General features: G+C 56.1%; 4 protein-coding genes across 4 annotated transcripts; all 4 read left to right on the top strand.

Moving 5' to 3' along the window:
- Positions 1–1119: 1119 nt before the first annotated feature.
- Positions 1120–7008, top strand: PDHE3I (pyruvate dehydrogenase complex subunit PDH-E3I). The gene is made up of 5 exons (XM_018782465.1): positions 1120–2527; positions 2815–3004; positions 3530–3942; positions 4325–4607; positions 5147–7008. Exons 1-5 carry the CDS (start codon positions 1826–1828, stop codon positions 5473–5475), a joined length of 1917 nt encoding a protein of 638 aa, XP_018636155.1. The 5' UTR covers positions 1120–1825; the 3' UTR covers positions 5476–7008.
- A 47-nt stretch (positions 7009–7055) lies between these two features.
- On the top strand, positions 7056–10121 carry TGME49_305990 (hypothetical protein; the record flags this gene model as incomplete). The annotated part of the gene is made up of 3 exons (XM_018782466.1): positions 7056–7545; positions 8554–9791; positions 10055–10121. The coding sequence occupies 2 exons, from the start codon at positions 7056–7058 to the stop codon at positions 8565–8567; spliced, it is 504 nt and encodes a 167-aa protein (XP_018636156.1). The 3' UTR covers positions 8568–9791; positions 10055–10121.
- A 28-nt stretch (positions 10122–10149) lies between these two features.
- AP2IX8 (AP2 domain transcription factor AP2IX-8) lies at positions 10150–16242 on the top strand (the record flags this gene model as incomplete). The annotated part of the gene is made up of 2 exons (XM_002370331.1): positions 10150–13425; positions 13706–16242. The coding sequence occupies 2 exons, from the start codon at positions 10150–10152 to the stop codon at positions 15689–15691; spliced, it is 5262 nt and encodes a 1753-aa protein (XP_002370372.1). The 3' UTR covers positions 15692–16242.
- Positions 16243–19348: 3106 nt separating this feature from the next.
- Positions 19349–20038, top strand: TGME49_306010 (hypothetical protein; the record flags this gene model as incomplete). The annotated part of the gene is made up of 1 exon (XM_002370332.1): positions 19349–20038. The coding sequence occupies one exon, from the start codon at positions 19349–19351 to the stop codon at positions 20036–20038; it is 690 nt and encodes a 229-aa protein (XP_002370373.1).
- Between the last annotated feature and the right edge of the window lie 313 nt (positions 20039–20351).

The following is a 20351-nucleotide window of genomic DNA, read 5'->3' on the forward strand; positions in this document are numbered from 1 at the left end:
CCATACCTGCAAAAGTCGACTAACCAGTGCTTTTCAGAGGAAAACGCTCGCTCTCCCGGCACAAGCCGCTTCCTGCTCCATGTTACACGGCAAACGATTTAACGGTAGCATTCTAGAAACATTGGACGCGAAGATCAGCGAATGGACGAAGTCCGCCACACGCATCCGCACTCAGTCTCACATGTTTCCTTTATAAGTCCTGCCTGGCTAAATAGCTTTTCAAAGACGTCTGGTATAAACAGAGGCTGACCACACGCGTCATCCACCGACAACGATAGAAGACGCTTTCCGTGGGGGGCAGTGCCAAGCAGGATCTCAGATTACCTTCTTTGTTGTCTTGACAGGTGACGCTCATGTGGCTCATCAAAAATCGTTATCTCGAAGAAACACGCATTTTGAACATCCGGTGTTGCTCCGCTTTCAACCATTGCTTTTCTCGTGAAAAGAACACGAGGCTCGAAGTACAATACGACTTGTGTCAGGCAAACGATGCTTGTCACGATCTAGCTCTGGAGTCCAACTCGTAACACAGGTACATTCCAGAAAATCTTGTAGACAATCTTGTCTCAGAGACATCTCGAGCCTACCAGTGCCTAAGAGAGAGTGCGACTATTCTCGGATTTTTTTAGTCGCTGCACAGAGTCGGTTTTTGACAGAAGTTCCGTCAGCTGGGTTTGCCCAGACGACTGCCTTTTCATGGTGCATCTTCCCTCTTTATAGTTTTCAAACGAATGAGGTTCGCTTCGCTACAAAGTGGGCAAGAAGGCGTTCGCGCCTATTTTCTGTCTTCAACTCCTTTCACAAACACTTCAAGACCAGTTCTCGCACGGCGCTGTTCCAGGAGCATTACTACCGGTTTAAAAGTTGCCTGGATGCCCGAGGAACTCCCAAGACCATCGAAAAGATGAGCGAAATTCGGAATCAGCGCAGCAATTTCAGATTCTTCGTTACTTCAAATGCATCAGAACCGGTCCGACTCACTGATGCTCTTTACCTTTGTTGAGAAGCAGGTGTACGTGGAAGGACCGTCTCTCGTTTTAGGCGTGTTTAGACCGGCAAACGTGCATGAGACTGTGTTTTTCGCGGCGCCTTAAGAACTAATTCTTTTTTCTCTTCTCAGACAGATCCGCTTCTGCCCACTTTCGCTCTTTACCCGTGGTTCACACACACGGTCTGCTGCCCTAATGACGTTTCTACCGTCTCCGTCTCCCTGAAACGCGTCATCTTTTTGTCTCGCGAAGCAGCCCTTTTATGCAGTGTGTTTCTCGCGATTTTTGTCTGAGTATCTGCGTCTTAGTTTATCCGCAAAGAAGGGATCTTTCAACACATTTTGTACACATCTTCCGCCTTTTTGCTACTCGAGAAAACCGAGAGAAGTCGTCGTGTGTGGCCGTGTGCGCGCGCTCTGTTGAACCGCGGACAGTAGTGTCCCGGGGACAGCAGACCCGGGGTTCGGGTGCATCGGCGTTTTCCCAATGTTTGCGTGCTCGTTGTCCTACACACAAGTGCTCTTTCGTGAAGTTTTCTTCCGCTTTTTTGTGTCCGAACGTGCGGCGAAGGGGGGTCGCACGCGCACGCGCCGTTTTAGACAATCCTAGAGCCGGAGACACGAGCGGAAGACACTCACTGCAAATACATGTCCGTCTCGTGGCTGCGATCTAGCCCGTCTGTCTGTCTCATTCCAAAAGTACACAAGCGGTGCTTTTGCACATCGCCTGGTGGCTGGCTCTGTCTCAGACGCGCCGCAAAGTGGAGCCGGATACGGCGGACCTGGTAACTGAGTGGTTTTGACTCACACGTGTTCTGTCCTGAAGGTGACCCCGAGATGTTTTTCGCCTTGTGTCTCGGCCGCGCTGTCGGCAGAGGCTTCCTTGGCGTTTCGCCGCCTGCATGGCGAGGCCTTTTCGCAGGGGAAACTTTCGGTCCTTGTCTCCGGCTGACGGCCCTTCTGTGCATTCTGACGACGGGGGTCATAACTCTCAGCGCTGCGTTCTCAGTGCAGCGGTCCGCCGTTGTCTCGCAGACTTTTCCAGTTCCGCTGTCTGTCTCGACTGCCTCAACTCAGCCACATGTCGCTTTTGTGCCCTCTCCAGCTTCACCCTTCTCCCTCCGGGCCTCCCTGCAAGAGTCCCCCGGTGTACTTACACCCCCGCCGCACTACGCGTCCCTGTCGAGTCCCCAGCCGCGGTCCGAGGGAGTTTCCCGACTTTTCGCCACTTCCTCATCTACAAATTTCTCAGATGAACCGTTCGACGTCACAATCATTGGCCTGGGAGTGGGCGGCCACGCCGCCGCTCTGCATGCCGCTGCACTCGGACTGAAGACCGCCGTCGTAAGCGGAGGTGACCCTGGCGGCACATGCGTGAATCGCGGATGTGTGCCGAGCAAGGCTCTGCTTGCTGCCGCGCGAAGAGTGAAGATGCTGCGAAATAAACACCACCTCTCGGCCATGGGCCTTCAGGTCGAGGGCGAAATCAAGGTGGACCCCACCGGCGTAGGCAACCACGCCAGAGGCGTTGTGGACAAGGTGTGTGTAAATATTCGCGTACGCGTTGAGGTGTACGTACACGGAAACGCATCTACATGCAGAGGAATCTGTCGCGGGTCGCGGCTGTGGCAGTGGTGGAGGGCCGCAGGTGTCTGACTCTCTCCATCTCCTGTGAGTGTCCTAGGGAGGCCGCAGGTACGATGCACAGGGGAGGCGAGAGCGAAGACCTGTTTTTTTCAGCCAGAAAACCCTGCAGACGCAGACTAGCGTTGGGGCGCGATTTCGAGACTCCTCACAGGCACTCTCATGTCTTTCAACGTTTTCAGGTCCGTTCCGGCTTGGTCAGCTCTCTGGCGTCTCACGGCATTGCCCTCTTCGACGCGCGAGGCGTGATGGATGGAGAACCGGGTCGCGTTGTTCTAGAGCGAACTGCGGGGTCTCCTGCCTCTCTGCCGCCCTTTCTCCGGACCAAAAACGTTATCCTTGCCCCCGGATCCCTTCCGTTTATCCCAGCAGGTACGAAGGAGGAGCAGTTCAGTGTCAGACGTCTGTCACCTACACTGTTGTGATCTCTCCGCCATCGAGTGGTAGGCCTAACGCAGGGAGCACAATTTGCGCTTCACTTGCTGGCCACGGAAAGCTGCTGGTTTCCCGAATAGACGTTGGATCGGAATACGAATGAAAGAAAAGGCGTGTGAATACACGTTTCACAAGAGAGTCAAGGCACGAGCTAGGTCAGATTTCCCTCTCTGTTGCTTCGCGATACCCGCCAAGCAGAGCCGGTCTCTCCGCTGTCCTTTTCTCTTGGTTGTGTGGATATACGGAGCAGTGAGGAATGTTTCCGTGCAACAGATGAGTAAGGAAGGCGCCACTGAATGACTCTTCGCATGCACTTCTGCTGCTTCAAAAGGTCTTCAGACTTCCTCGTGCGCTTTGCTTCTTCCAGCGCCCTGACTGGACTTTGTACGCGCATGGAACACTGGTCTCATATGAGCTTTTTCTCTCAACTCTTTGCTTCTCTGCTGCGTGGTTTTTCTACAGGAGTCACGTTCGATGATGCGCAACACCAGGTGATGACGAGCGACACATGCGTCTCTCTCCCCTGGTTGCCGTCTGAGATCTGCATTGTCGGAAGTGGGTACATCGGCCTCGAGTTCATGGATGTCTTCACCTCACTCGGTTCAGAGGTTGTGATGGTGGAGGCGGGGCCCCGGCTTCTCCCTGGAGTGGATAAAGAAGTGGCGAAACTTGCAGAGCGTCTCCTTCTCCAGCAGTTCAAAGAGCGACCCGTCAAGTTGTACACAAACACTCTGGCAAGCCAGGTGCGCCCTCTGGGGCCGAAGGGCGAGGCGCCAGTTGAGGTCCAATTGACAGACGCACAGACGAAGGAAAGCAAGGGAAAGATCTACCCAGACGCGTGCCTCATCGCCACCGGCAGACGACCCAACACGGAGGTACAGATGCACTCGCAGTGTTCCCATGTGTGTTGCGATAACATGCAGTCGCGGCATGCTTCTGGCGGTCATCATCTGAGACAAGATGATTTATGTGCTTTTTCTGAGGAGGGCATACTACGCGTTGGACTTCTGGGGGAGGGTGAGGAGGGTGTTGTTTTTGTAACTGTGCCGCCTAGAGTTGATTATACGTAGTGGATGGCATGCATGTGGGCCTAAGTTGTAAATTCCGTGGAAGGTTTGGTTCTGCTTGATTACCGGTTTTGCGCAGACATCACTTTTGCAACAGAAGCCGTTTCCAAAGGCTCGTACACGTCGCGGTAGGTGAACAGAAGCAGCCTTATGAGTGCGTGTTTGTGTGCTTTTCTCGCTGTGCATGCAGGGTCTAGGGTTAGATTCTTTGGGCGTCACTCTCAAGCGCGGTGGCTTCATCCCTGTAGATGCATGCATGCGCGTCCTGAAGCACGCTCCTGAAGGCGACGAAAAGCCAGAGGTCATCCGGGGAGTGTACTGCGTCGGAGATGCCAATGGCCAGATGATGTTGGCTCACGCCGCTTCGGCGCAGGCGGTTGCGGCAGTTGAGACGATCGCGGGTCGGCCGCGAACTGTGAACGTGAAGCACATTCCCGCGGCGTGTTTCACGTCGCCTGAAATAGCTTTCATAGGTAAAGTCAATAATGTGACGGTAAATTCGAAGGACTCACCGCTTGTTTCCACGCCAGGTCCGGTGTGGCCGCTCTCTTGTCTTTTTATGGCGTTCGTTTTTCATGCTTCGACGGTTTACACCCGTCGACGAGGGTGTACTTGGGTGTATGTACACCGGAGGTAAAGCTCCAGGACACAGAGCGTGGTTCAACCCAAAATGGCAGATGCACTGAGGATTGCAGATATGCGGGGCAGGCAGTGTCAGGGAAGTATTGCCAACTCGATGCATGTCGAGAAGATTGGGTCCATTTTGAAGGAAAGTGCCATGCTTTCCACCACGGGCGTAGATTACCGCGAAAGTGCAACTCACGGGGATGCGTGACTGTGGCAGACTTGTGGCTGGTTATCCCCGGCGTGCCGTATGATTGTTATGTTCTGTATTGAAACTAGGTGGAATTAGAATACATACTTTCTGGGTCCGCAAGTTCCTGAGAAAGCGCGATCTTGTATTTTCTAGTGCCCCCCCTCTGGAGTGGGTGTTTTTTGTGCTGTGTCACAGGCGACACTGAAGAAGCGGCGATGGAGCTAGGTGCCAAGGATGGCTTTGAGGTCGGCAAGAGTGTGAGCCATTTCCGCGCAAACACGAAGGCGATCGCGGAAGGAGAAGGCGAAGGTATATTGAAGGTTTTGTACCGTAAAGACACGGGAAAGATTCTCGGTTGTCACATGATCGGAATCCACGCAAGTGACTTGATCCAGGAATGTGCAACGGCCATAACGAACGACATTTCAGTGAAAGACCTCGCCTTTACGGTCCACACACACCCAACTCTAAGCGAAGTAGTGGACGCAGCGTGGAAGAAAGCTGTGGGCATGAATGCACACTAAAGAACAGGGGTAACAGGGACTCTTATGAATTATTAGGCTTTCTTGAAACCGTTTCGCTCAATTGAACGGTCACCGAAGGTAGGAGCAGAAAATTGACCACATTCAAACGACCAGATCGGCCGGAAAAGTTCACATGACGGCAAACTTGGCTGGTCTGTGCACACAAAATATCTTTCCGATGAATACCGAGCAACGTGTGTGTCTGATTTATAAATATATATTTGTGGCCAACATATATATATATATATATATATATATATATATTCGGGCCTAGAGAATAGAGGGGGCGCCAGCGTTCTGCGTCTTGGCAATTGTATGAATTCTCAGGGCCTGGTGTTTCGAGCACCCGTTTGTTGATGTTTTGTTGTATCTACAACCGGAAGTCCGGTGAATCGAAGGGAAACTGTGTCCCTTCACTTGAAATCTAACTCTTTGTCCTGACATTCTCCTGGAAATCCAGGTCCCTTCAACCGTTCACCTCCTTTCCGCTGGTGCTGATTTAGACTGAACGCATGAAAACGAGAACGTAACGCAAAGTACGAGAAAAGACAATAATGTTGCTACCGTTTTAGATCGTGCGGACGTTGACTGTGTGCGATCGCGTGCACTTGATTCTCAGGGAGAGTTGCATTGTGGTGGATATTCATGGGAATAGCGGTTGAGTACGGGGAAGAATAACACATTCGGCAGGTTCCAGGGAAACCTGGACGAACTCGCGAAACTCCGGAGTCTCAATTCTACTTCAGCGATATCGATGCAAAATCCGTTTGCTGTTACGCCCTAGAAAACGTCATCTGGCAATCATGTTTCCAGCCGTTTCAATGAATCCACTATCACCTGCGACGCAACAACTGACGGGCGATTTCTTTTGAAGTTGGTTCATTGCTCTCAACTGAAATCTTGTCTGTCCCGTGCTGGCACCCCAGTCCCGAGAAAACATTCGCTGGAGCGCAGAATCTCTGGGTGCCACTCATGCTTCAGCAGTGGTGAACACCCTTCTCTGCCGTGTCTGTTAGAAACGACGGACTCAACATCTCAAGAAATCCTGCGCCTACTTTCTAGACACGTACCAACACTCTGATCTCGTACTTCACATGATTACCTTCGTCTGGTATCTTGCACTGCACAATTCCCAACGCCGTGTTCGTTTCTACTTGTCCCTCTGTGCCGCCTTTCTTCCCGGCAGTTGTGGCGCGGCCTGCATATCCCCCTTCTGTACATTCATTCCGCCTTCAGTCCGTGGGGTGTGCACGTGGAGTTATCCGCCTTTACAAAAACGCCACGTAACCATTTTCGTGGTCTATGTCCTTACGAGTGTTTCCGCAGGCACGCCGAAACCACACTCCCGCTCAACCATCTTACGGCTGGACTGCCACTACTTGTCCGCTCGGAATTTTCAATCGCTAACTTTCTAGCTTTCTGCGTCCCTCGCTTGTCCGCATTTTTCCCGCCAACTTTATGCAAACACCTGAGCCTTGCACGCTGGTTCTTTTCGCTGGCTGACAAGAGCGCTGCGTGTGTCGTAAACTCCGCTTTTCACGCTGTGTGCAGGAGCGCAAATCAGTTGGCATATTTTGAAAATGCGAGACGCTCGCTGGCATCTGCTCTCCCGCAAGAGAGCCACCACGCGTGCGATCGCTCCTAGGTACTCCGGGGCGGGGGTGTTTGCACCGCGCAGACTCTGGTTTTTGGCCGAGAGAGTAAAAGTGTGTGGAAAAAACCGCGGATGGTCTGATTTTCTTTCACGGAAAGGAAGTTCAGCTGCGGCGTGCTGTCGTAAGTGGGTTGTCTCGAAGAAGTATCGCAAAAAAAGCTGCAAAAGCTCGAGGAGGAACGGAGACGCGCGACTTCATCCGGGGGTGCTTTCTCGGTCGCATGTTCTGGTCGGTGGCGACCAGACGAGTGGATTTCTGCGAGGAGGGGTGGTAGTGTTTTTGTGTCAAGCAGAAGAAGTTTCACGATATTCGGAAAAAACCGCTTTCTTCTCCCAGGTCTTTCGCGGAAGACTCGGTTCGCTGTTGCGCAACCGACGCTCGCGGTTTTCCTCGACGCTCTTGTCCCCCAAAAAAGGTACGTGAAAAGCTTCTGTTCGCGGGGCCTCGCTAGATTCTATTTCTGGTTTGCAAACGATTTGTTTGTGGTCCCGCGGCTGACTCGACGCTTATCTTCGATTCTGCTGCGTTCGGTCGCGGCCGGGAAAACCTCGTTTCGTGTGCGCGTTTCTGCGAATCGGTTTTCTACGGCATCTTGCGCTCCTCCGCCCCGCATTCTAGAACCTTTCCGGCCCTTTCTGCCATAACTGCGACGGTTTCTCAATGCGATTGTGTGCCGCTTTTTGCGTGTCTGTTCCCTTGACTGAATGTCTCGCGGCATCCCGCGAGATGAGGTCACGTGTTTCTTGAGTTTTTTGCCCTTCAAAGGTTCAGGCTGAATCTGAATCGCACAACCCGTGTGCTCGTAATGTTTGAGAATGTCGAAGATTCCAAATGTCTGTTCCCCAAGAGTGACTGTAGAAACCCAAGGAACCAAGCAGCGCATGTTCACCAGAGATTCGCGGGAACGACCCTCCGACTCCAGCTTAGCAGCGCTTCCGCTTTAGGTCGACAGGGTGTAGAGAGGCGCCGTCTCAAGACAGGCACTCTGATCTTGTGTCGGAGGTCCGTACCTTCGCCGCTTGTGTCTCGATTGTTTTTGCTCTGGTACGCCCAGGAATCGATCGTGGACGCAAGTTCAGAATGGCAGGGGCGGAACTTAGAAAGGCTTCTTGTGTCGACGCGTTTAACGTGTAATACGAACTCTTCGTTGACTTTTTAGACGGGTTCAGGCATGGGTGTCTCCATTCCTATTTCACATCTTCTTCCGTGCACCTTTCCAGCATCTTACATGTCGAAATCTTTCGTTGCCCACCGTTCCTTCTTCAAATGCTTCAAGCATGTTCGATGCCGCTTTCCCTGCACGGCAGGTAAATTTTGCGTTTTTCTCTGCAGGCTCCGCGGCTTGTGCCCTTTAGTTGTAATCTCGTTTGGACTTATTCCGTAAGTACCTTCTGGTATTCCTTTCCTTTATTTGTGTCTGCAGGTTTTTGTTGGTGACAGGCGTCGTTTGAATCCCCTGTCTCGCGCCCGTGCCTCGGCTCTCGAATCCTCGGTTTTTCATCCACGGTTTCATTTCTCGGGAGACTGTGAAGCAGATGTGAGGTCGTCGATTCAGTTGTTTTTTGACTCCGAAAAGGCGGACATGTCGCAACAGTTTCGTCTTTTACACACGACGTTCCGTAATTCGTAAAGAAGACATTCAAGGTCTGAATCAGTCGTCCAACTCGCAGTCTCAAATCCGCGGCGGAGAAAGCGTCTACACACTCTGGGAGAGTTAATCCTGAGACGCCGCCGGCGCTTCCATGTCGGCGCACCTCTCTTTTATCACTGAACAAGACGGTCGCCTCTCCGGACAAACTGACGTCACTGTCACAGTTTCCACTCGTCGCTCCGTCTTTCTCTGACTTCGTCTCTTTGGTCTTTCCGGGTTGGAAGATGATTATGCAAATCGCCTTTTCGCCAATCTCTTCCTTTCCGGCTGTCCATTTCTGGATTTGCAACAAGTATTGTATGCAGATGCGTCCCGAGAGAAACTCTCCGTCGACGTCCGCGCCTCGGCAACCCCTTCTCTGACGGAGCTGTGGTCTCTCTGCTGTCCTGTTCTCCGAGCGGCGGGTGTCTTCGCTTCCGCGTTTTGCGTCAGGAAATCCTCTCGTTTTCGTTTCTTCACCTTGTCTTCTTCTGTCTGATGTTCCCAGAGTTCCCCTGTACTGTCTTTTCTTGGCAGGTCGTACGCCTTTGCAGACCCTGAATACCCGCTTGCGTCCTTCTGTCTCTCAAATCCTCGATTCTGGTGTATGCCTGCTTTCTAGAACTCCGAGGCCTTCATTACTTTTCTTCGTTTACAAGCCGTTTGTTTCTCTTTTCTGTGTGGAGCTCTGGGGGTCGCGTAAATGCGGGCGTGTGCACATTTCCCGCGATGCCTCTGCTCTTGGGCGTCTCCCGAGCGACCGTCGGTTGCGCCTCGCAGTGGCGTGGCAGTCCTTGGTCTTCGTCGTTGATTTCGGTGTTTCTCGATTCTCACGCTTTTCTTTTACGGTCTGAGGGAATAAGTGAACCCAAATAAACACTCGTGTCGGACAGAAGTCTAAAACAAGCCCCAGCGCGCAAGCAACGGAGACAAAGCTTTCGACGTTCCGAGGTGCTCTCTACGCCGTCGACCTCGACTTCGATCCAGGTCTTCACGTGCGGTTCTTCCGGGCGCTCGGCACAGCGCTTCGGGTAAGGCAAGAGAGAAAAAAACATTCCGAGGAAACGGTTCTCAGCGAATAAAGTTCGGTGTTTCCGTCTCGCTGGTCGTCGATCTGCACGCGGGGCATGCGTAGCGGTGTTAGGGAACATGAACTGCCTGGATGCTGGTATGTGTATGCGTCTGTCTTCTCTCGTGGGTACGCGTCTTCCCCCGTTTTTCAGTCGTCTTTCTCCTGCATCGCCGTTTCTTCAGCGCATACCTGTTACATGGGTTTTTGCTCTCCCTTTCTCAGGCGTTTCCGAGCTTCTTTTCTCTGCGGACTCTGGGTCTTTGCGAGGTCCCGTTCGCGGGGCGCCTGCTTGCCTCGCTTCGGGCGCGACCGCCAGGATGGCAGCCGCTGCGTGTGCCGGCTCTGTGCCGTCTCAGTCGTCTCCTGTGGTGACCCCGGCGAAGGCGTCGGGCCCGTTCTTTTCTCTGTCTCTCTCCTCCACGGCCTCGCAGGACAGCTCACCTTCTGCAGCCTCCGGGGTCGGCAACTTCTTCCCGTCTCACTCGACCGGCATGCCCTCGCCTGCAAATCTGTTTACCGCGGCGGACTCTCCGTCGTCTCTGCTCGAGCTGGGCGTCAGTGCCCAGAGCCTTCTGGGTGCGCAGGGGCGCGCCGCCTCGCCTTCTGGGCTCCAAATGGGCCAGGGCGCCCCCCAGCAGGGCCCCCAGGGGCTGGGCCCAGACGGCAGCCTGGACGCGTCTGTGGGGTCACTGGATGCTCTGGGCGGGACGGGGCCTGCGCACTCAGCCTCGAACGTTTCCGTGTGTCAGTCTTCGTGTTTTCCGGGCCTGCTGCCTCCCTTCAACTCTGGAGGCGCCGGCATGCAGTTTCGCGGGCAACTCCACATGCCCTCCTTCTCCTCAGATCTCTCACTCGGGTCACAGCCCGGCGCCGCGTCTCGCGCGCCGCACGAGGGGAGCTTTCTCCCGCAGCTGTCGGGTATCGGGGGACTCGGTGGCCCCCAGGGGTTTCCGGCATTCTCTTCGTTTGGGGGAGTGGACGCCGCACGCGCGGCTCTTTTCTTCGCTCAGAATTCGTGTCCACCACAGTCGTTGGCCTGCCAGAACGGCGCAGTGCCGCAGCCCGGGGTGTCTCCGGGCGCGGCAGGCCCGCCTAACGTTGCGTTGAGTCCTGCGGGCCCCAACCCGCGCGCTTCGGCAGCCGCGGGCGCGGTCGGGGCGAGCGGGCCCGAAAGCCCCGGGAATTTCATAACAGCACCGCAGCCCGCGATGTCTCTGTTCGGGAGCGGCCCCGCAGGCCTGCCTCCCGCTGAACAGTCACACAGCTTTTTGGATGCCTCGTCGAATGTGGGGACTGTCACGAATTTCTCGATGCAGTCCCCGACCAACTACGGTGTGTACCCGTTCGGAGCGGGCGTGGCGCCGCAGGCGTCAGGATGTCCGGGCCCGTGGCCTTCGTCTTCCCTATCTCTGAATCCCTCTCCTCGGTTGCCCTCGAGTGTGCAAAGCCCCGAGGTTTTCGCACCCGAGGGGGCGCAGGCCCTACCGAGCCTGGGGGTCGTGCCGGGGAGCCCAGGCTGCCCCGCGGCGCCACCGGCCCTGGTGCCGCACAGTTCTATCCAGGGACAGCGGCGGGAGGGATCCGTGCATGCGCAGCCGTCCCTTCAATCTCCCCTCCCGACCGCGGGGACGGTGAATCGGGGCAGCTCGCCGGCCGCGGCGGGGCTTCCCGTCGCGAGTCCTTCGGGCGCAGACGTCGGCGCGGGGGCCGAGACCCCCGGCGCAGACACCGCAGAGTCGATTCCGAGCAACGCACTGCCGAAGAAGTACAGTGGCATTTGGTTCGATCCGCAGCAGAACTGCTGGCGGGCGTCTTGGGTCTGTGCCACAAGTGGAAAACGCAAGTTTCGATACTTTTCCGCGGCCAAGTTCGGGCACCGCCACGCTTTGCAACTTGCGAAAGTCACAAAGGAACGGGCCGTTGAGAGAAAGAAGATTCGTCTACCCTCGGCCGCGAGCGGCCGCGGCCCGGCGCATCCGCCTGGTGGCACTCTCGTGGCGACGCCGAAGCTAGATCCCGCGGAGTTGGGCTCCAAAGCCTTCTCGAGTGAAAAGCCAGGCGACAGTCCAGTCCCGAGCCAACAGGCTCCCGTGACGGCCCCGGTCAAAGCCGAAGATGCGAAGGAGGGGCCCGCGCCTGCCGCGCCGGCAGGGCTGGAGGTGCCAGGCACCCCGGAAATTCAAGCGACACCATGTGAGATGCTCGTGAAGGATGAAGGCTCCCTCACGGCGGGGCCAGGAGGCCCTCAGCCCGTCAGCGACCCGCCCACGGCCGAGGGCGCCTCGCCAGCACGCGACGAGGACGGCAAACGGCCGGGGGGCGCTCTGGATCCTGTTGCCCTCGCCGAGAAGGCTCGCGAAATGCTTAAGGTCCCCGGAGTCTACTACGACAGCGCGCGAATGATCTGGAGGGCTTTCTGGCATGAAGGCGGCCGCCGAGTGATCCGGTACTTTACGGTGAACAAGCATGGGTTCCAGCGCGCCCACGAACTTGCCCTCCTCACGCGGCGTCAAGCAGCGATGGCCATGCAGCAGCGCCGGAGACAGTTGACGGCGGGCCTTGTTCTCGCTGTGAACTGTGGGACGGGGCCAGCGAGTCCGGGGACCCCCGCGCCTCCGGGCAGTGTGGAGTCCAAGGACGGTGCGGAGAAGGGCGAGGGCCTGAGCAACGTCCGTGCGTCGCCGGGACTGGCGGCTGTGGGACTGGACGCTTTCGCCGGCGGGATGAACACGGGCCTGCAGACGAGTGGAGGCGCGCCGCATGCGGCTGAGTGTGTGGCCCGTCCCGTGTGCAATTGTGGGCAGATGGACGGGATGCATGCGCATGGGTGCCAGTTGCTCTTGTCGCAGGACCGAGGCCTGGGTTGCGCGGTCCCTGCTGCGCCCCCCTTTCTCGCGCCCAGCCAGGGCGTGATGGCACCGGGCGTCCCCGGCGCGTACCCGAGCGGCCAGCCGAACTACTACCCGGCGACGGGGCCCAGGGGCGTGGGGTTTCCGGCGGGGGCCCCGAGGCCCGGAAACTTTGACCCGGCCCTCGGGGGCGCGCCTGCGTCTGCGACCTTCCCTCCCCCGTCTCCGAACGGCACGACGGCGACAAGCTCCAGTGGAGGGGGCGGCGGGTGCCGCGTGGACTACCTGGAGAGAGTTGCGCAGCTCCCGAAGGAAGAGCAGGTAGAGTGGAGCGAGGAACTGAAAGCCTGGGTAGTCACGCCCTTCCCGCAGGGCAGCGGCCTGTTGCTCAAGGGGGGTGCCCGGGGGGCGGGGAGCGACAAGGGCGAGGGCGCCACGGCCCACGGGACGCGCCTCTCGCGCATGGCCGACGGCCGAGAGATCCTCAAGATGTTCACCATTCGCAAGTACGGCTTCCGCGTTGCGCGCGAGATGGCCATCGAGTGGCGCAACCGCCGCAGAGAAAAACTCCGGGTGGAAAGCGAACAGCAGCAAATGCTCCATCTCCGACACAAAGCCCCTGGCGCGAAAGGCACCAGAGACAACGCCGGTGGCGTCGCCCCAGGTCCAGCCGTCCCCGCCTTGGACCCCGTCCATGCCATCAACACGGCACCCACCCCGACGGGAGCGAATCCGGCTCTGCAGGTGAGGGATGAACTCGAGAAAGGCTCCATTTCGATGCTTCTGTTTTGGGACTTCGGAAAACAGAGCGGGGGTTACTTCACTTGGAGAAAGGCAAGCGAGGAAAAGCCTGCTGTAGGTGGCTCCATTGTAGAGTCGCCAGGCTCGTAGCTGGTGTGGCTTTGTGTGGTGTGAGTGTAGTATGGTGTTTGAAGGAAGGCGGGGCATCGCTATACTCCAGAGTCCGTTTGCGTGCTTAAGGAGGTGCAGGTGCGTTGGCTTTTTTCATTTTGCGTGCATGCAGGCGGAAACTCGTCGTGCAGCGAGCCCAAGTTTCTCGGCGTCGACGTGTTCGTCGAATCCCAGTTCGCCGCCGAATTCCTCAGGCCCGCATCAACAGAATTTGAGACATCTGATGGTCTCAGCAACGGGCACGGGGTTCGGCGCGTGCGACCCATCTGGTCTCTCGTCACCTTTCATGCAGGTGAACATCCCCTGTGTGGGGGGGCAGAAGATGCCTCCCGAGACACCGAGCGCAAGTGCCTCTTCTCTTTCTGGCTACAGTAACCCGCTCTCGTCCCCTCATCTGGCGTCTCAGAGTCCTCTCTTCTTGCAGGCGCCAAGCGGAGGCCCTGCAGGCGTGGTGTCTCCGCTGTCACAGTTCCCCACGGGTCTGGGGCCGACCCCGCAGGCGGCACCGGGTGGGTCTCTGGGGACGCCTCAGGGGGCGGCTTCGGCAGGCCTCTCGGGGGCAGGTAACTCGGCATCGTCGATGGTCGGCGGTTCCGTAGGTCTGTCTGCGACTGCGTCGGGGTCGGGGGCGTTCTTGGAACCCCCTGATGCCCGCAGCAGTCTGCCTGCCGGATGTGGGGACCTAGTCCGCACGGGCATGGGTGAACCGGTGCCCGAATCAGGCGTTTTGTCGCAGACTCCCGCAGCGTCGGCGGCGAGTCTGCCATCGACTCTGGGATTTGTGAAGCCTCCGGAGCCCTCGTCTGTCCCGGGCAGCAGCGAGGTTCCCTCCACTCGGGACTGCCCTGCCAACTGGCTGCTTCTCCCGGATGGAAGCCCGCGGTGTCCTCGAACCGGCGAGGAGACAGGAGACACGTCGACGCCTTTCGTGTCCCAGCTGTTCGATCCGAAAGTGGGGACCTGGCCGTCGCCCCAGGCAGCTGCGCCCGACACTGTGTCACGCCCCGTGGGGAACCCCGGCGCGGCTGGAGCCTCTGGGTCTTCTCTCGCCTTCTTCCCGTCTCCGCCGACTTCCCTCTCCTCTTCCACGTCGTACCCTTGTCCCCCGACGTCCCCCGCGGTGCCGTCGCTTCCTCACTCGATGCCTCCGTGCACACCGTCGCCAGGTGACGCCTCAAAAAAACTGTCGGGACCAGAAAAGTCGCTTCTTCCAGTTTCGCAAGTCAGTGTGCCTCCAGAGGGGTTCGGACTTTGCGCGCCTTCTGAGGGCTTCCTGCCTTCGTCCTCCGACGGCTTCTTCCTTCCACCTGGCGGCGTGCCCCAGGCGGCGACAGCTGCGGCGGCCGCGGCCCTCGCGGGCCCGCCGCCCTCGCAACTTCTTCTGCAGCAGCAACGGGAGCAGCAGTCGAGGCGAAGGCGAGAAGGAGTTCGGGACGATGGCGCGAAGAAGGAAGAGGAGAGCGAGGAAAACGGCGGGAGCGTCGGGGAGGAAGGCAGCAGCGTGGAGGCTGTCGGCGTGATGCGGAACGCCGTCTCTCACGTGTTGAGGAACTTGCAGGAGGTGTGTATCCCGGGGCTCCTCTGCAGCTGCTCGCTGGAGTCGGAGATTTTCAACTACCTCGCTGCGCGCCTAGACGAGTGGACCAAGGCGGTCCACGCCCACCGCCAGCTGTGCGCCTCTGTGCTGTCGAATCCGAAGGTCGAGAAAGCCGGGCCAAAGGAGTCAGTGAAGACGGAGGGCGACGAGAAGGGACCAGGCGGGAAGCCCGGCGACGCCGGGGCGAACGACGCGAAGGAGCTGAGCACCGACCCCGCCACAGACCCCCAGGCCGCAACTATGGTTCTGGCTCCGTACCTGAAACTGTTTGCCCAGTGCATCCGGAAAAACCGGTTGCCAAACGAAATGGAGCCGGAGGTCCAGGTGCTTCTCCTCGACGCTCTCGTCCACTTGGGGGCCCTGTCGGGCTTCGGCGGCCAGACGCCGCCTGCAGACGCAGCCGCAGACGGTGCGACTGGGACAACAGAGCCGGACCAGGTCGCAAAGGGCGGAGCTGTGGGGATCCAGCAGTATCCGAAGGCAGTGGAGCAGGCTCAGTGAACGGCGAGAGGGGCAGAAGTGGGTTGGACCCCGCGGCTGTCTGTCGCTGTGTCAATAGTCGCAGAGAGATTTGGGTCGTCGATATGGCTGTGGAAATTAGGGGGTGATAAGTGTGCGGAGACGAGACACTTTTAGACGTGGACAAGAGGACTCTGCGCGTGCATGAGACAGGTAAGAACCAGAGGGCGCAGTCGTCTCGGGTGAGCGAGGAAAGGCTTCACCGAAGACGAGTGGACGGCAAAGACAGGTCCGGAAGGCAGATTGCCACCTCCGCGTTGCTCCATTTCTCGGCTCCTTCAGAGCTCGAAGCCTGGAGGCTCGAGCGAACTGGCGAGGGAAGACAGACGGAACAAGACAGCTTTCTCGGTGACTCAGACGGCCACGTGGACGGGAATGCTCGAAACATAAGCAGAAACCCTCTGACGGGGAAGTTTGAATGTAGCGACAGTTGAAGGCAGACCCGATGCGCTCGCAGAGTGCGGACGACCCTGTCAGCAAAGGTTGTAAAATCGCGAGAGCCGTTTTTGGTGGCAGAGGGCTGGGGGGGTCCGCAGGGTGCTGGGCTGTGCATGCAGGAACACGAGCTCATGACATGGTCCTCCCAGGGCTAAAAGGAATGGGAATTCTGTTATTTGCATTTGAGGTTCCACTGAGCGCGCATAGGGATCGTTGCGAAAGGGAAATGTGGTGGAAAATGTGGATATCAAGTCCACATTGCTGGCTAGCTGCGGCGGGACAGAGAGACTAGGCACAGCTGCAGATTCAGCGCTGCTGTTCGCGACGGGGACGGTTGTCACAGATTGTTTCGGGTTCAAAGGGGCGCTTGCTTGCACGTGCACGGAGCTCACCTACATAGGACGCCTGTTAGGAGACTTGACACTGGGTGGCGAAGTATCAACGAGTGGCGTGGAGATGCCTCTTGCAGACGTGGTATAGCGTGTATGTGGTTGTTTTAAGGCCTCCTGGATACTTTCTAGTGCCGAAGCGTGTGCAGAGAGGCAGTTTGGGGCTGTAGGTAGGACTGTCAACATAGGAGACAAAACGGTGATGCATGCACCGTCAGCACGCGCTCACAGGCTCTTGCGCGAAAGTGGTTAGATCGGTGTTTCTGGCGGAACGGCGGATGCGTCTGTTCAGTGATGTGATTCAGAGGGAGCGTCACACGGGGTAGTGGTTGTCGGTAAAAGCATGGCCGATGAAGCGTGATGGCTGCTTCGTGTTTTTTGCTGTCCAACGAAGAAAATGGGGCTGAGCGGGTCACCGCGGAATCCTGGTACGGAAAGAACTCAGGTGCTCAGAAAGCCTTGCCTTTGTTTGGAGGCGCATGCATGCATTCCGCAGGAGTGGAGCGTCCAGGTGCATGTAACAGAGAGTGTCAGTTGGTGGGATCTTCGATGCCAGTTGACTGTCTTGGAGATCACGCGATTGGGGAAGGGAACAAACATTGCGGTCTCCGGCATGTAAATTTTTTTGTATTTCGACTGCTTTTGACTCTATGCCGTGCGTTTTGGTGGCCGCAAAAGCAAGATATCGCGCTGGCAGCAGTGCCCCTCTGGCATGCTAGACAGTTGGTTGTAGGCTTCTTTTTGTGCATCGGCGTGTCTGATTTGTGCGCATGCTTGCATGAGCTGGTCACGTGCTTCTCGTATTCAAAGTCGCTATTCCATTCCATGTCATCGGAGGAAGAGCAGGCGAAGCGAGCTTCCCTCGGCCTCGTGAGTGGCCCGCAAACAAGTTTGCTTCCAGTGAGGGGCGTTCCCGCGTGATGCATGAGGTTTTTTTCCGCTTCGTTGACGCGCTCGTCTTCACAAGTCTGAAAGGAAGTTTGATCTTTTGTCCGCGGTATGTTGAGGGATCCAGAACCGGGCCCCTGACGCTCAGTCACGGTGATTTGCAGAAGCAAAGCGGAATCTCCGAGAAACCGACTTCGACTGCGCGGAAACTGAAACGTTTTGAAGATTCGAGAGAAATTCGTTTACAGCAAAAACAGTGTTCCGGGGCGAACGAGGTAGTCACAACAAGTTTGGCAGCTTCGTCCCTCGGTCTCTCCAAGAGTACGGCCCTTGCGGTTCTGTCGTGCTACATAATACATCGCTTGGTTGCTAGCGAACACACCAGTTTTCTGCTGGGTATCACTTTAGCATCCGCCTCTGCAGCAGGTAGTCCGTTTCTGTTCAACAGGAGCCACCGTGTGGTTCGGCACATAGCTACTTGGAGCGAGAAACCAAGCGCAGAATGTGCGTTTTCATCAAGACAGTAGAAGAACGCACAGCAAGTGTAACTCTCCGATAAACCCTCGAATTTTAGGAAGAGATGACGACTCCCCCCTCTTCCGTTTTTCTCTTATACCCCGCAAAAATGCCGAGGCAGTCTGGATTTTACCCTTTTAGTCGTTAATGGACCTCTGCAAGGCTGTCAGGACACTGAAACAGGTTATTTGTGACTGTCTGCTATTGGTCGAGGGAAGGCGCAAACTGATCGTGGCACCTTCGGATTCCGCAGATCGCAATGGAGACTCAACTGGAGACTCTCAGATGTGAACACACACACTGTGGGGGACCTGCCATCACATAAGCGCACAGAGGGGAAGTGCACATTCCGCGTGCACGCACTTCGAGGGATATCCATTGTTTTGACGGGAAGCTGACGAGAAATAAATGAAGCGGAGGTTTTCTTTAGGGGAGGACTACAGTCACTTATCGTCGGCGTGTGAGTTCGAGGCATGCTTCCCCGTTCTGAGATTTTTTGGTTGACGATGCCGTTTCTCTCTCCGCTAGTTTTCGGGGGCAACAGCTGGTGTGTGAAAGCACCGAAACTTACATATAGAACCCTTTTCTAGTCGTATCATTGCAGCGGCTGTTCACATATGCATCTGTTGTGGTAGCCGACCATCTTCACGTTCAATTTCTTGCCCAACTTGCGTGCGCGAGATTCCATATGCATAGAATAGGTGTTACGTTTGAGAAATTCTTTCACGTGTTGTCACACGCTTCTTTCGTTTTCAGACTCTATCAAGAAGTAAGTCGACACACTTTGGCTATCTGGGCTGGCTTGGTCTTTCTAGTAGGCAATGTCAACACACAAAAGATTTTGACCAGCTCTCACGCTCATCACGCATTCATCCACACATGGAATCACTTTGGAGTCCACCTCCATTTCAGTGTGCGCTGATCTTGTTGTCGTCCGCAAATACGAGGTGAACCCTCGACCCGTGTAATGGCTTAGAGACAGTTGAGGAAGGCGGTCCTATCCGAGATCGAACTAGCCACCTTTTAGATGCTCGTTCCTGTCATTCCCGAGTTAGCACAGCCCTGTTAGCGCCTCCGGTAAGATAACCTTTCCACCTGATGGACCGCTATACAAGTCCTCTCGTTTTCTTTCCCTCAGAGCACATGTCTCAGCCAAAAGTTGCTCCGTGTGCAGATACGGGCTACATTCCCGAAGGGAAGACTGATCTACGACGCCTAACCTGTTTGTATTGTATCGAACTAGCACATCTCGCGATCATCGAGCGTATCAACAAGATTTAGTCAATCCCGAAGATATCTGAGACGATCACGCTATTCCAAATCACAGCCAGAGCCTGTGTGTGCCACCTCTCCAAGGCTTTGTCATCGGAACTCATTAGCATCAAGCTTGACGGCAATTTCGCAAGAAATGTGCAGTAAGGTCCTACTCTGTTGCCAGGCTTCCACAAAGGCTGCCCCAAGCCCTCAACATCGGTCTGCGGCTTTTCCAACGAACACAATACGCACCCTGAAAAAACCTAGTGGTCATCATGTGAATCGGACATCTGTCCAACAAAGTCACAATCGAGTGAACAATGCAACCAGAATCGTGAGCTTAGGCTGGAGACTCGCCATTTCAGAACTCCCTGAACATGTTATTCAAGCCGAGCCTGATGTGTGGACACTCGCCAGCAAACAAGCCAGTGTGTACAATTTGCCGTGTCGTTCCGGAGTGTATCGAAGTAGCAAATGTGTCAAGTTGTCACAGGCATCGATGCTCTGGTATGCTGAAGAAGGGTCAAGTGTTTGCTGTGAGTCTGTGAGGGACTCTCGCTGGCCGCTAGCTCTCGGCGCTGTTCGCTGCTTTACCCTCCTCCCGTCTGTCCCACCAGCGTCGTCCGAACTGGTAAAAAGGCGGGGCGGCAGGCAGGGTATACAGCCGTTACCTTTCCGTGTCTTTCTTTTCGGCTTTTTCTCATGTTACGAACGGCTTCCCCGTTCGCTGTTCAGTTCCTTCAAAAACCTCCCCGTTGTTTTCCGTGAAAAGTTGCCTCCGACCGCCGCGTGTATATGCCACTCAGACCTACGTAACGTTGTTGCTGTCTTCTTTGCCAACTGATTTTTTTTCTGTTGAAGAGCCTGTTAGTTTGCGGATGTGCGTATTCCTCCGTATGGATGGTTTCACTCGTTTACAGTCGCTGTTGGTTTCCCTCGCTTCTTGGCTGTTTCTGAGTGTCACCGCAAGCGTGCAGCACAGCAGCACGGCTGCTTCGGATCGCTGAACAAGCTCTTGTCTGTTTCAGACCACGTTTCGCGTTTGCTCTCACAAGAACAAATTTTCAATAAGACATCTGGGATGAACGGCAAAAATGCCTTCCTGGGAGGCATTTTCTGACCTCACATTTTCCACGAAGGAATGGGCTTTCTCGATC

The sequence above is a fragment of the Toxoplasma gondii genome, chromosome IX, assembly GCF_000006565.2.
Source record: "Toxoplasma gondii ME49 chromosome IX, whole genome shotgun sequence".
In the NCBI taxonomy this organism is placed as follows: domain Eukaryota; phylum Apicomplexa; class Conoidasida; order Eucoccidiorida; family Sarcocystidae; genus Toxoplasma; species Toxoplasma gondii.

Coding starts and splice junctions, on each gene's coding strand:
- PDHE3I (XM_018782465.1), top strand. CDS start 1,826: ATGTTTTTCGCCTTGTGTCTCGGCCGCGCTGTCGGCAGAGGCTTCCTT. Junction 2,528..2,814: donor CCAGAGGCGTTGTGGACAAG/GTGTGTGTAAAT, acceptor CAACGTTTTCAG/GTCCGTTCCGGCTTGGTCAG. Junction 3,005..3,529: donor CCTTCCGTTTATCCCAGCAG/GTACGAAGGAGG, acceptor GTTTTTCTACAG/GAGTCACGTTCGATGATGCG.